We start from the raw sequence: 14890 nt of genomic DNA on the forward strand, positions 1-14890 counted from the left end.
TATTTTTGGGAATCTGTGCCAAATGCTAGCTTAGACTCTCGTCACTGATTTACCATTATTTTTAAATATACCCATTGTAATGCTTTTGATTCAAATATATCCTTTCTTTTATACTTTCCGTCTAAATATACTCCTCCCCTTATACTTTGGCATTGATTTACCATTATTTTGAATGAAATGACATTTGTCAACTTAGAAATAAAAAGACCTGCCTCAATTTCTTTTACCCACTATCCGACCCAATTTCAAAGTAAAGAAATTCACGTTCATCTTCAACTACCACATCGAGGAAGATAATTACCCTTGGAAAGCACAGTGCCTGCAGGTGTAGGGTAACCTATTATTAAAAAAAAACAATAAGACGGAAAACCATACGGAATTGTTATAATTTGGAACTTAAACAATATGCAGGAGATAATATCCGAAATATATTGAAACTTGATTGAAATTAGAAGCCATGCTCAAAATTCCTAACCCTTTTGAATGATGAAGTTAGTGCTCTTTGAGAAAGAATCAAATTGTATAAATATCGTTTTCCGAATAGAAAGCCAAAGTGAATAGGTATAGGTATTAGAAGTCCAAACAAATTAATGTTAGTCAATATTTTAGCCAAATTCGTAGTGTACTATTTTTTAGGGATAAAAAATTTAAGGTATAATATTGTTCAATATTTAAAGAATATTTTGATCAACTAACATTTATATGCATACTTTTAAAATAATATAAATAGATATAGACAAATAGATAATTAATCCATGTATTATTATTAATCCCTCCGTAACCCTAACCAGCTACCCCCTAATTCAATAATGGAAAAAGTTCGTTCTTTTGAAGTGGTTTTGCCATTGCTGGCGCTGGGAGGAGTGGCCCTTTGGATAAATTATTACTACAGGAAAAGACCAACAATAAGTGGAGGCCAGCAAGAGGCAGCAGAGGTATGTGCGAATTCATACTTTTTAACAGCTTGTTTGGATGATCGTTACGTATAGTTTCATATTGTAATATATTATTTTGGGGAAAAATTCGTTCTTATGAAAAAAAGGAACTTTTCATCATTATATAATGATAAATTTAATAACACGATATAATAAAATTTAAGTAACAATTAAAATAAATATTATATTTAAAGTAACAATATAATACAACGCAATAGGGTAACTAAACCATGCAAACAAGCTGTAACTATAATATATAAATGTTCTCCTTAAAGAAGATTTTTGTTGGTGCTTTAGGTTGATGATGCAAAGGAGGATTATTTTAGTCAGCTACCAGATGATGTTTTGTTTTCCATTCTTGCAAATCTGACAGTATCTGAGGCTGCTAGGACGACCATTTTATCTACGAAGTGGAAATATATATTTTACCTAGGTGTTGAAAGATTAGACCTCTCATTTTCTCGCTTTGTTTCTTACCCCATTTCTTACCCCATAAAAGACTTCAGCAAGTTCTTTAAATTTTCTGTTAAGACTCTCTCTCAAGCATCCTCATTGAAACAATTGATTTTGTCCAATTGCATTGTGCTATCAAGTCCCAACATCCGTTTTAATTCCCTCACGACCCTTGTTTTGAATGGTGTTCTGTTAGCAAGCGGACATCTAGAGGGTATTCTGTCCTCATGTTCGAACCTTAAGCAGTTAATTATTGAGAATTGTAGACTTCCTTATAAGCTACGACTCACTAGTACAGTAACAAGTATTGTTATTTGGGATTGTGACGGAGTGAAAGAGATTGATCTTCATGCTGCAGATCTTCATACGCTTGAGTTTACTATGAATAATTACAACAACGTAAGATTCTTATTCTCATTTGTTCCCATGCTGGAAAATGTAATCCTTTTTCCTAGGGGACTCGCTTCACTTTCATACATATTTGGTGATTTTGCAAGAAATTTACCTGCTCAAGTTAAATCTTTAACCGTCAAATGTTTTCCTCGTAAGGTATTAATCTAACTTTGTCTTGTCTTCTCAAAGTTTTCAGTATATATTTTCTTTTTGATGACCTTTCCCCCATTATATTCTTCATTTCAGTCGAACTACTTCCCAACAGAGACGAAGATGTTCAGAAACCTTAGGACATTAAGCTTGATACTTATGATCATGGATGGCTCTTTTGAGTTTGAGATGGTCAAACTATCCCCAATCTTGGGTGCTTGTCCTCTTCTTCAATATTTGAGTTTCGTGGTGAGTTATCCATATTCATAATCTTCTTCTATTCATTATTTGTATATTCTTTGCTGATGGATGTGAAATTTCTGGTCTTCTGCATAAACAGGCACTTACGTTTTTTAACTTAGAGGCTATTTGTTTAGTGGTAAACTAGGGATAATGGTGAACTTGAATTGCTACATCGATGCAAAGTTGACGATAGAAATATCATGTTGTGTTAAGAGGTCACAACTATAAGACGATATCTTTTAATGATCTAACTTGAAATTCTAGAAATACACAATTTTTGACTAAGTACAGATATCTTATTCACAAGTAAAATCCACTTGGTCTTTTCAGAAGTACTCTGATAATGTGAAAGAGCATGAATTTTATAATAAGTTGTAGATAGTGCAGTTCTTTTGATTGGTAAAATTGTATAGCACTTTATGAAGTATGCCTAACCCCAGATAACTTGATGAGGACAAAAACTTCACTTAGCCAACAGATGCTACACGCGCAAGCAGAATGTAGTATCTACCAGACATCTTCTACTTCACTGCCCAGAAACAACAGACTTATGGAACATGTTTTTGTCTCTTTTCGGACTGAGCTGCGTAACGCCTGGAGAGCATAAAGGAAGCCTATGTGAGCTCGAATAACAGGAAAGTTGGTAAATCCATCAAAAGAATCTATGTGAGCTAGGATAACAGGAAAGTTGGTAAATCCATCAAAAGAATCTGGAAACTAACCCCTTTTTGTATCCTTTGGTGTGCCTGGAATGAAAGAAACATTAGATGTTTTAATAGAATAGCAACTCCAACCACTCTCTTAAGGCTAGATGCCTTTTGTTTTTGTACAGCTAGGGTACCCTGATCCCTGTAAACTCCCCTGGCCATTTTTTGGACTTCATTAGCTCCTTAACCATAGTATAGGATGCACTATATTGAAGCTAACAAATCTTTTGTGTTTTCTTCCTATTGTATTTTGGCATCTTCCTGATGCCATTAATGATATCACTTACTTCATCATCAAAAAAAAAAAAAAAACTTTTAGTTGCTGAAAATTTCGTTAAAATGACATTCAATAACAAAGTGTCACATCAGTTTAGTTGGAACAGTGCAAAGTCTTCAAGATCAATTGCAAAGACTTGCAAACTGTATGTTGTCATATAAGCAGGAGATGTTAAACGTTGCTTTAGAAACTACAGAAAGGTCCAACCTTACTGGTAGCTGAATCAAACGCTTAATAAAATTGATTTAGTTGAAACACCTTTTCTTCAATTTGGTGTGATCCGCGGCGCATTCAACTGAGTATATTCCTTATAGCCCACTGTTAGTTCAGTTTAGCTTTGCTTAACTAATAAGTCGTAGTTGTAAGCAGTATGTTGAGCTCATTCTCGTTGTGATCTCAGGTATCAAGACATTGGAGAGCAAAGGATGAAAGAGGAAGTAGAAGGGCTCCTTTATCTCGTACATGTCACACTGAACTAAAACAAGTAACATTCAATGGATTTGCTGGAACAGAATCAGAGATGGAATTTGTTCTTTATATTATGAGAAGTGCAATAGTACTTGAGCAAATGTTTCTCAGCCCCCGGTACAAGTATTCTCGTTTTGTGCCACGGGAAGATTCGATTGCTTCACTTGATCAAAGAAAACGCAACTCAATCAAACAAAAACTACATGGACAAGCTATCTCGAGGAAAGCTGTGGTGATCATCCAATAGGTTATTGTACAAATATGGTATATTAGAGCTTTGTAGTCATCAGTGGTAGGTAAATTGGTAGAGCTTATGATAGGAGTGCCTATTTATTTGTTATTGCTAAACAAGAACAGAAAAATGTATTGTCTGCTTGAGCTGCGTTAATTTTTCTTAGAATGGAGCAATTGTGTGATAACTCCATTGCTTCACTCATTTTCTTGTTCATTTAGACAGTTTCTGGTTTGGCATGTCAACTGTCAAGCATCCTTTATTGTGTCTTGAAAGTTATTGGTTCATAACAATCACTATTCATTATATGTAAGAACTGAATTAAACTATTTTATTCCACCAAATAAATTTCATATTTGATCACTTTGGAGTTTTAGGTTTCTTTGGTACTATATAACAACACCGCCATAAAGGGACCCCCACTTGTTCAGGATTGAGGCATAATTATTATTGTTGATTGTATAGTTAGTCTTAATTCTTTATTGATGGTTGTTTCAGACGCCTTTGGTACTTCGATATAGCGGTTTCAACTTCATCTTGGTTGTGTAAGGTACATGACCCATTGACCATATATCCACCAAAGCATGGGTGATGTTGACATAGTTTGTCTTTACTTTAGATCATTTTCTCTTCTACACATACTCGAACAACTCGTTGATCTTTATCAACAAATTGCCTATTGCAGGGAAAGATTATCTTGTTGATACAGGTTATGTTAATATGGATGGATTTATTGCTCCATTTCCCGGAATTCGGTATCATCTTCCTGAATATCGGGGTGCTAATCTATTACCTAGAAACACAAATGAGTTATTTAACCAACGACATGCATCACTTAGAAATGCCATTCAGAAATCTTTTGATGCGCTGAAAACAAGATTTCCAATCCTCAAACTTGCTCCTCAATATGCTTTTCACACACAGAGGTACATTGTTATAGCTGCATTTGTTATTCTCAATCACATCCGGCGTGAGGACAAGAGTGATTGGTTGTTTAAAGAAATTGAAAAAAGATATGTAGAAGAGTTGCCTGATTTAGATGAGAATACTGATCCACACTTGGCTTTTCAGATACAAGAACAGAGTGCCTCTACGTTTAGAGATTCCATTACAGCAGCAACGTGGAATGACTTTATCAATAAACGCGAAGAGTGGTGAATCATGCTTCTTGGAGAAAAGTTATACCCCATATTCACAATCTACTTTTATTTTTTTTGTTCTGTAATTTATGACGGGGTGTCTGGGCCAGCTTGCGGCGCACCTGGACTAATTGCACTAGGTACGTGTTGCGTCCCACCAGCACAGGTAATCGGGGATAATCTAATTTAGAACCTTATATGTAAGATACTAGCTGCTGAATGTTTGGACCCGACTAGATTCTTGGATATAATATCAGCGGGAAAAGGTAGGTTTGGTGCATGCCAAAGGGAGAAGCATTCATCTTTTGCTTTGTAATAGTAAGTTGTAATAGCAAGATAGCATTGATCATCCAACTTGAGAATCATCCTCTTTTCCTCTTTTGTGCTAGAATTATGAGATATCATTTGTTCCTGCCATCAATTATGTATTGATGATAGTATCTTTTATCATTGTCAACCTGGATAATAGCAAACAAGTTTTTACTTTTAAAAAGTGTTGTTTATTGGTGCTATTGGTTTGAATCATGGCCTTTCTTGTTTCTGGCCCTTTTTGCAGTTTATGTGCAAACTTCCAACACATTTTAGCTAACCTTTAAGCTATGTTACTTGGACTTTCCAAAAATGATGCCGCACCTGTATCGGATCCGGCAAAAGATGCACTAATTTTGGAGGATCCGACACACATTTGATGGCTTTTTTGAAGAGTTTGAGCAACATCGTTTTTAAGGCATACATGTTTTGAGTGGCTTCTAAGGTAAACCTCTTGCTTGTGTTTGAACATCAGGAAATGGGACAACAAAATGTCTCTTCTTGTGTGTTTTATGGAAGAAATTTTTTACTAAACTGAGTACACTTCTTTTTCCATCTTTACATACTGATTCTGCATTTTGTAAGACCATATGGGATTTAAGATCTACTGTGATTAAATACTGATTCTGCATTTTGTAAGACCATATGGAATTTAAGATCTAATGTGATTAAACAGAAAGTAAAACTTGAAAATCATCAAGGAAAGTAAAATGAAAGAAAAAAAGGAAAAACAAAGAATCTGGAGGAAGAATTCAACATAGGCATAATGCTTACATGCATAACATTGTTCATGACTTCAACATTTAGATTTTAATCAGTATCAATTCCAGTACATCTTTGTCTAGATAAACTATATCCAAAACCTATAGATCGCCATACTAAGCAGCAACAATAACATACCGTTATCCCATAAGTGAGGTCTGGGGAGGGCAGAGTGTACGCAAACCTTAATACCTTGGCTGGTAGGGAGGCTGTTTCCGATAAACACTCGGCTCAAGTAACACAGAAACAACATCAGGATAGCAAGAAACTAAAGCATAAGAGACAACAAGTAGTAGTAGAATACTAAGGATAAGAAATATGCGAATACTAAAATAAGAATGCAAGAAAATAACGGAAATAATACTGATCCAAAAAAAAGGGAAATACTACTAATCTTACTACTAGTCTTCTATCTAATCCTTGACCTCCACACCCTCTTATTTAGGGTCATGTCCTTGATAACCTGAAGACTAGCCATATCGTGTCTTATCAGCTCACCCCAGTACTTCTTCGGCATACTTCTACCTCTCTGTAATGCTCCTTTTACTACCGAAAATAGTAGGTAGCAGTACTAGCAGCAAAGTTAGAAGTACAACTAAAACCTTCATTCGTTATAATTCTCTGCTAGCTATGGTGATAATAAGGAATATACTTCTCCAGCGAAGGCATTAAGGAAGGTTCTAGAATCACTAGGAATTCATCAAGGTCCAGCTTGTTTTGATGCTCTTAGTGCTAAGCTTGTTGAGCGAGCTGGATTTTATTTCTGCTTTACTACTGGTATGTCTCTTTGTACTGCTCTTTTCGTCCTAATTTCTTACTTTCCTTTTTGGTCTGCATACTGTTTTGTCGTAGGCTAGTAATAAAATTAATAGTTTTTTTTTGTTGGATTAGTATTATTTTCGTCATTTTCTTGTATTTCTTATTTTAGTTTTCTTGCTATCCTGATTATTTTTCATGCTTTACTTGAGCCGAGAGGTCTATCGGAAACAACCTCTCTATCCCACAAAGATAGAGATAAGTCAATGTACACTCTACCCTCCTCTGATCACCACTCGCCGGATTATACTGGGTATGTTGCTGTTGTAGTTACTGTTTCTTTTTTCGTATTTGACTTGCTTTGTTATTGCTTTATTCTAATGTCGAGGGGTAAGGTTTGAGTACACTCTACCCTCCTCTGACCCCCACTTGTGGGACACTGGGTGTGTTGTTGTTTGTTTGTTACTTTTCTTTTTAGTCTGTCGCAAAAAGAGTATCTTTTTCTATATTTAGTAAGTTTTCTAATTCCGACAATCTACATGTCAAGTCTAAGATCACACATGATTTAAAGGACTACGCAAATTTTTAATTTATTAGACCACAAGATCCAAAAGTGTCTATTTGTTTCTCAAACTTCGTGCCAAATCAAACTAAGACACTTAAATAGGGAAGGAGTATGTTTAAAGCCTTTTTTTTTGCTTCTATCTATTTGGTTGTCTCGATTTGTATATTCCTTGGAGGCAGTGGCGGAGTCAGGATTTTCGCTAAGAGAGTTCAAAATATCAAGAAGTAAACCATAAAGAAGCCAAAGGGGTTCAACATCTACTATGTATACATAACAAATAATTTTCATTCAATAGACCATGCTTTAGTTTCAAACTAGTTGCGATAGGCTATAAAGAGAAACTTACATAAATATACCCTTCGGCCATCTAGTTTACCAAACATGGCCGAAGTATACACTACCTATACACTTCGGCTGTATAGGTAGTGTATAGTTAGGTATAGTTATGTATAGTATATGTATAGGTAAGTATAGTATATGTATATGTATATTTTGTATAAATTATAAACTACCTATAACACTATGTACATATGTTGTAGACTAGATGACTCAATGGTATTTGGCTGAAATTTTCCCATGTTTTTTTTACTACTGTATGTTTAAACCCTTTTTTGCTTTTACCTATTTGATTGTCTCGATTTGAATACTCCTTGGAGGAATGTCATTCAATCGACCTTGCTTTAGTTTCAAAGTAGTTGCGATCAGCTATAAAAATCACTGTGTAAATTCAGAGGATTCATGGTGATTTAACTATTTGTGAACTAGCTGTTGACGTACTACAATGGTCTTATTTTATCCGGGTCTGGGACTGGCTATAGTTGTGGAGCTCTCACAGGGGGTGGGCGTTCAGGAGGAATTTGAACAAAAATTATGAAAAACTTTGATCAAATATGCAAAAGAATGTGCATAATTGATTGTTGCAGTAGTGCTGCAATTTAACGTTAGTATTAGTATAGCTATTGGAAATGATATTGACTGTTCCGTTTGCTTGATACATACTCAAGAATAGTGTGATCAGCTAAATTTAGAGTGCTGGATCTATTAACGTGTAAAATAGAATCCGATTTTCACCACTCTGATTAGTGGTAGCCTATTCAATCCCCCCCCCCCCCCCCCCCCCCAAAAAAAAAGTGTTTAGCCTATGTGGCACTGAAGATTCCAAAGGAGGAGACGCGATGTCGTGTCAGATAGGACAGTTGAGATATTAACGTGTAAAAGACAATTCAATTTTCTCCATCTCTGAACTGGATAAAAGCAGAATGAAGGTGCAAATTTGTGTTGGCCTATGCAAAGCTGAAGATTCTAAAGGAGGAGACGCCATGTTGCATCAGATGGGACACTTGCTACCTGATTTGTGGGAATAGGTAAAAATGATGGATTTGGTGTTATCAGCCTATTGTATGAGCTGGTAATGTTGATGTTAATATGACTATCTAGTTCGGACGACTATGAAAAGAATATTATGGATATTGTAGACAATAGGTTGACCCATTAACCTCTTGGCTGCAGAGTGATTTTCTGACATCTTTCAAAGCGGAAATGCATTTCTTGTTAGAGATGAGCAGATACCAAGTGAAAGTCAGGACTTCAGTACAATTTTTTTCCTCCTGTTGAATTCATGAAAAATCTGTGGCAAATTTTCTTGTTCATATGGGAATTTAGTTTTCATTTGTTTAGGTTGATGGAACTTTTACCAGAAAGGAATAACTCAAGTTGTCTGTCAATACTCAAGTAACTTAAGTGAAAAATCTCAAGTGGTAATGCAGGGTGTGAAAAGAGCAGCGTCCTCCCTATGCTCCCTATACTGGTCCATTCGTTCTTTGCTGTATAAAACTGCCTTCCGTGTGATAAGAAATGCCCAAGCCCATATAACTGGAGCTTGTCATGTAACAAAAGTTTCTTTCTTTTACTTAGCTAGTAAGTTATGAAGCCATGAAATAAGCCAAAGGCGAGACTCTCTGCTATAAAGTTAGTTCCGGAACTAGAAGAATTTCTAAGCTCTTTAGCCTCAGTTCTTGTTAGGTTTATGCATACTACCTGGTATATAGCTCCACGTAATGTTGTTAGTTAGCCCAAACCCTTCCGCTATTGGGGGAGCTTGTGGAGGTGTTGAGGTGTGCCTAGTCTCTACAGACTATAGGTACTGGAAATTTATGTAAGTCGTTGTATTAGAACTTATCAATGTATTAGTTTTTCATTCTTCTGCTTTAACTAAGAATGAAGTTATAGTGAGTTCGCCAAATACTTCTCATGTGTTCTTTTCTTTGCTAATATCTGGAAAACATCTTTCAGGTTTTGGAATATCAGCCGCACTGTTAGGATTGCCAGATGCAGGACTAATTTCTTATGGAGAGATGGTGGCTCAAGGTCAAGAGATCACACAAGCAGTGTCCATACCAGTAATTGGGGACGGAGATAATGGATATGGTAACTCCATGAATGTCAAGAGAACTGTGAAAGGATATATTAGAGCAGGTTTTGCAGGAATAATCCTCGAAGATCAGGTTTGTGTGTGTCAAGCTTTCTTACCCTCTTCTGTTTGCATGATTTTTCTTGTTTCATTTTTACAACTCTTTATGATGTTTTCTGTTTCCACCTCTTGCATTGTTGTTAACACATGTTCATTTCCCTCTGTTAATCTGTAGGTGTTTGACTCGTCTTCATTTGTTTTTCCTTATTTAGGCAGAACTTTCTTAGCAATGAGCAGAATTGCAATTTACTGAATCGTAGTTTTAACCTTCAAAGCTCATGTTTTATACTTTGTCCCTGCTTTTATCTAAAAAACTTCTATTCATCCAAAAACAGAATGCTTTCTCCTTGTTCTTTCTGTTTTTTGGCTTCACAAATAATTGCTCCCTGTTTTTTGTTCTGTTGTTGACTTATGCAAACAATTACTGCTTTACATTATATAGTTGAAAATCTGTATTTGTTATGAATCTCCTTTCCCCCACCTCCACCTTGTTTTTGGACTTAATCGCGTATCTGTTTTGAAGGTTTCTCCCAAAGCATGTGGTCATACACGTGGCAGGAAAGTTGTTTCTAGGGAGGAAGCAATAATGAGAATAAAAGCGGCTGCTGATGCTAGAAAGGAAAGTGGATCTGACATTGTGATTGTGGCACGTTCTGATGCACGTCAAGCAGTCTCCTTCGAAGAAGCCACTTGGCGGGCACGTGCTTTTGCTGATGTTCTGTTCATCGATGCTTTTGCTTACAAAGAAGAGATGAAAGCATTCTGTGATGTCTATCCACTGTTTCCGAAGCTCGTATGCCTTCTTTCCCAGATTTTGCATTGACTAGCATGTTTATATTGTTCTAATATCGTCTTTATGCCTTTGTCGTCTCAGAATGAGTGACTGTGATCAATCTTCTTCATGGTCAGGGCTTTGAGTTTTGTTATACTGGAGGAATTTTCTGCATCCATTTGGTGTAAAATTTTCTGATAAAGCTTATATAATTGCGCCCAGGCAAATATGCTCGAAGGTGGTGGTAAAACGCCAATATTCACTCCTATTGAACTTGAGGAACTTGGATACAAACTGTGGCATATCCACTTTCCTTGATGGGGGTATCAATCGGTGCAATGCAGGTAAGATTTTGTACTTCATATATTTTCCTACAAAATTTTTGTTTATTCATTCAGGTTCAACAGTTAGGTGCATCCTGGAGTGTACACATAAAAAACAATATACTTGCTGGCTATAGATCAAACCAACCCAGAAATTTCTTTCCAACCTATACAGCAAGTTTGACGGCTATCCCACGAGAATAACTTTCATAGGAACGATATCACCTACTGCCAAACTGCCCCTTCTGCTTCCCTACTTGAGGAACATTTTTTATTCTTTCTTTGTCCTCTTTTTGTTTTTGTTTTAAATTATGTGAGAGGCTACATAAGCAGCAGACTATTACATAAGCAGCAGAAATTACTTGCCACCAAATTGTTTTCTTGAGAACAAGGTACATAAGCAGCAGACTACTATGCCGTGAGAGGCTATAAAGCTTAGTAAATGCTTTTGTAGTTTGTGTTTTAGAGTGTGCGAAACAATCAAACCCCTTACTTTCCCGATTTCTCTACCATTGAAGAAGTATATGGTAACTTGTGAAGAGATGGCTTTCTCTAAAGGACTCTTTATAAAGGCAGTTGATGTTGTATTTAGCTTGCTTTGTTCTATATCTTTAAATCAAGCATATCTTTCTGAGGCTTGGAAGGGCTTCAGTGAGTAAGTAATCATGCAGTCAGTCATTGGTTTTTTAGTATTGTTTCTATTTTCTATTTGTTTCTTCCTGCAATTTCTCTGGAATTTAGATAAAACAAGACTTGATGCAGAAATAGCTAGATTGCTCCTACACAATCAGCTTTTAGTTGAAAAAACTATTCCCTCACTTGCCAACGACTGGCTTGAGTATAGACCCCATGACAGCTTGCATCTTCAGGATTCATTATCAGCCATTAAAGGAGGTCTGATACCATCGCCGGGTAGCATGCCTTCATTTGAAGAGCTAAAAGGAATCCTAGGTTTCAATACCTACTATGAAAAAGAGAAGCGTTATGCAACAAGAGGCAGTCAACTTCCTTCTCGGAAAGGTGAGCAATATCGTCAATATAAAAGGGCAGGGCCGGACCACAATGGTCTATTGTACGCAGCCTTACCTTGCATTTCTGCAAGAGGCTGTTTTCACGGCTCGAACCCGTGACCTCCTGGTCACATGGCAACAACTTTACCAGTTACGCCAAGGCTCCCCTTCAATGTCGTCAATATAGGCTTTCTAAATATTTGATAAGTCAATTTGGATTCAGATCTTGTGCAGATCCTTTTTAATACTGATCCAAAGACATAATTTACTCTGCTTTACATTTTAAATATCAGGCGATTTCTCATCAAGCAGCATTGAGTATGGTGTTCAACCCAGCATTCAAGCTGATAGAGAACAGAGGAGTCAAATACCCGAGAATCCTGTTGAGGTATTGATTCCTGAGGTGTATGACAAATTTTCTGGAGAGGGTACGAAAGGAAATTTCTCAGCGGCCTGGTCTCGGAAATTAAGAGTAAAAATTAGTGGAAAAGATGGATTTGAAAAGCTAGATATCAGAATTCCTGTAAGTTATACGCTTAAGCTATTTTTTTTGTCTTTCAGCTATTACAAATTTGAAATTAGTGAGAGCTAAATCGATTTACAATAAATGTTTAAGAGAATATTTAACGGTCTAGCATTAACATAGTTGATATTGTCTTGAGGTTTAACAATGAATATTTAAAAGAGCAACTCTTAATTTCTCTAAGATCAGTTGGGTAAATCATTTTGAAGACTTGTTTATTTAAGCCTCGCAATGCTAACATCCGCACTCTACTTATTAAAAAAAAAAAAAAAGGTTAACATCCATAGTCTGCCCACTGAAATTGTTCTGCTGGACTCAAGTAAGGGCTTTTATGACTTCAACAGGCTTAGAGGTATGGACTCTTTGGCGGGCCGAGAATTAAGTAAAATGCACACTAGGAGGGATAGGATTAGGAATGAAGATATCCGGGATAAGGTGGGAGTGGCATCGGTGGAGGACAAGATGCAGGAAGCGAGGCTGAGATGGTTTGGACATGTGAAGAGGAGAGACACAAATGCCCCAGTACGGAGGTGTGAGAGGTTGGCTATAAACGATTTCAGGAGAGGTAGAGGTAGGCCAAAGAAATATTGGGGTGAGGTGATTAGACAAGACATGACGCAGTTTCAGCTTATCGGGAACATGATCTTAGATAGGAGGTTATGGAGGACTCAGATTATAATAGAAGGCTAGGAAGTAGTTGTGCTTATGCCTTTGTCCTAGTAGTTGTAGTTTTGCTCTTTCATTTATTGCCATTTAATTTCTGCTTATATTTGTTTTTGGGTCTTGTACTTCGATTATCTTATTTATCTATGGTAGATACTGCTCCTTTCTTTCCAGACTGTTTTATCATGACTTTCTCGCTTTTGTTATTTCTCGTTTTCATATTGTTTTGATTATGCTTGTCCTTATCTGACCTTTTGTCTTGTTCTCTCTTGAGTCGAGGGTCTTTTGAAAATAGCCTCCCTACCTTTCAAGGTGAGGGTAAGGTCTGCGTACACTCTACCTTCCCCAGACCCCACATTGTGGGATTCTACTGGGTATGTTGTTGTTGTTGCTTTTGATTCAAGGGATGCCTTCTTATCTACGCTATAAGCTATGGGAAAGAGACTCTCGTTTTTGGTATCAAATATAGTGAGTTCTAGATTCCAAGTTTCAATATGTGGCAAGTATCAAGATTTAAATTTTTAAGAGCAAATAATTCCGTAGTTTTGAATAACTGATATTGGTGCCAAACCATGTTTCAACCATTTTGTTGGAGCCGTTTTTTTCTGTTTGGTTGGGGGGGGGGGGGGGGGGGGGGGTTGAGCCATTTTCAACTGAGGAAGGTTCAACTATATGCTTCAACTTCGGAACCTTTTCGTAGTTTCATTAATGTTGTGATTCTTGTGGGAATCTAGTCCTTGAAGAGAATATATGAGGTACCAGCTTCATTCAGTTTAGAGTTCTGTTTATGATATCTTCAACATTTGCACTTTCTTAAGGTTCATGTGTGTGCATGATCAATCCCTGACGTATGGAACTGTATGCTCATTATTTGTTACATCAAGTTTGTTGGTTTTTCCAATATTTTGCACACTCAATCATCTCTTATCGTCAGGCTGGATTTTTGGATGGAATCACAAACATAATACCAGGTATGTTTATTCTTTTTAAGTTGGTAATATTTTTGAAAGTCAATCTTATGAACAATTTGCTGAAGAAGTTTAGTCTTTTTTTCTCTATACAGCCTTGGTAGGTGTAAGCATCAAGTCTCTGTTGGATGAGGCAACTTTAGAAGAGGGAGGGAAACAATTGTTGGATTTTCAGGATACAATGGGTGACGGGGTACAAGTTATTTTGGAATAAGGGAGCTGTTGTTTCTTATTCCTGTATTTTCCCAACTAAAAATCATCTCGATGAATAAATCTATGGCAATCAAAAAGAATTTGGTGATTACATGGGCCAAAGTTTAGCTTGGCCTAGGGATTTGATCCGGTGGTAAGAGCACAACACATGGTATGCAGTTTAGACGCACATCACAGGTGCAAATTCACTGCAGACAAAAGCTTGTATTTAAGTTGAAAATAATAGAGGAACAGTCGCATTATCCACCAAGTTCTGAATCGCGCAATGGCCATAGGGAATTTCTCGACTATAAAAAAGTTGTATTTTAGCTTGTATGAGCTCTCATATATTTGTTCCACTTCACCTAAAAGAAGAGTACAATGTTGATGCTGATTCGGTGATTCCTATGTCTCAAGTGTTCTTGATTTGTTGCATATTGTTATTGACTCAATGTGATCAAATATTGATATGTGATGACAAACAAAACCTTGGGTATAGATGCATAATAATTATACAATGATTCTACCTAGTTAAAATTGTTTGATCGAACTAGATCTCAAATATTAAATCACCTTGTCA

At 36.5% G+C, this 14890-nt stretch overlaps 2 protein-coding genes and 1 pseudogene across 3 annotated transcripts; all 3 read left to right on the top strand.

Moving 5' to 3' along the window:
* The first annotated feature begins 451 nt into the window (after positions 1-451).
* LOC132640003 (putative F-box protein At3g58860) lies at positions 452-4062 on the top strand. Of its 2 annotated transcripts, none has more exons than XM_060356404.1 (4): positions 452-935; positions 1233-1787; positions 2028-2180; positions 3559-4062. In XM_060356404.1, the coding sequence occupies exons 1-4, from the start codon at positions 810-812 to the stop codon at positions 3871-3873; spliced, it is 1149 nt and encodes a 382-aa protein (XP_060212387.1). In that variant the 5' UTR covers positions 452-809; the 3' UTR covers positions 3874-4062. The 2 variants fall into 2 exon arrangements, with proteins under 2 accessions (XP_060212387.1, XP_060212386.1); XM_060356403.1 differs by having other exon boundaries at positions 453-935; positions 1233-1937.
* Positions 4063-4329: 267 nt separating this feature from the next.
* LOC132640004 (uncharacterized) lies at positions 4330-5751 on the top strand. The gene is made up of 2 exons (XM_060356405.1): positions 4330-4784; positions 4930-5751. Exons 1-2 carry the CDS (start codon positions 4579-4581, stop codon positions 5081-5083), a joined length of 360 nt encoding a protein of 119 aa, XP_060212388.1. The 5' UTR covers positions 4330-4578; the 3' UTR covers positions 5084-5751.
* A 934-nt stretch (positions 5752-6685) lies between these two features.
* Positions 6686-14718, top strand: LOC132642099 (uncharacterized; annotated as a pseudogene).
* Positions 14719-14890: the final 172 nt, after the last annotated feature.

Source organism: Lycium barbarum, chromosome 5 (assembly GCF_019175385.1).
Source record: "Lycium barbarum isolate Lr01 chromosome 5, ASM1917538v2, whole genome shotgun sequence".
NCBI lineage: Eukaryota > Viridiplantae > Streptophyta > Magnoliopsida > Solanales > Solanaceae > Lycium > Lycium barbarum.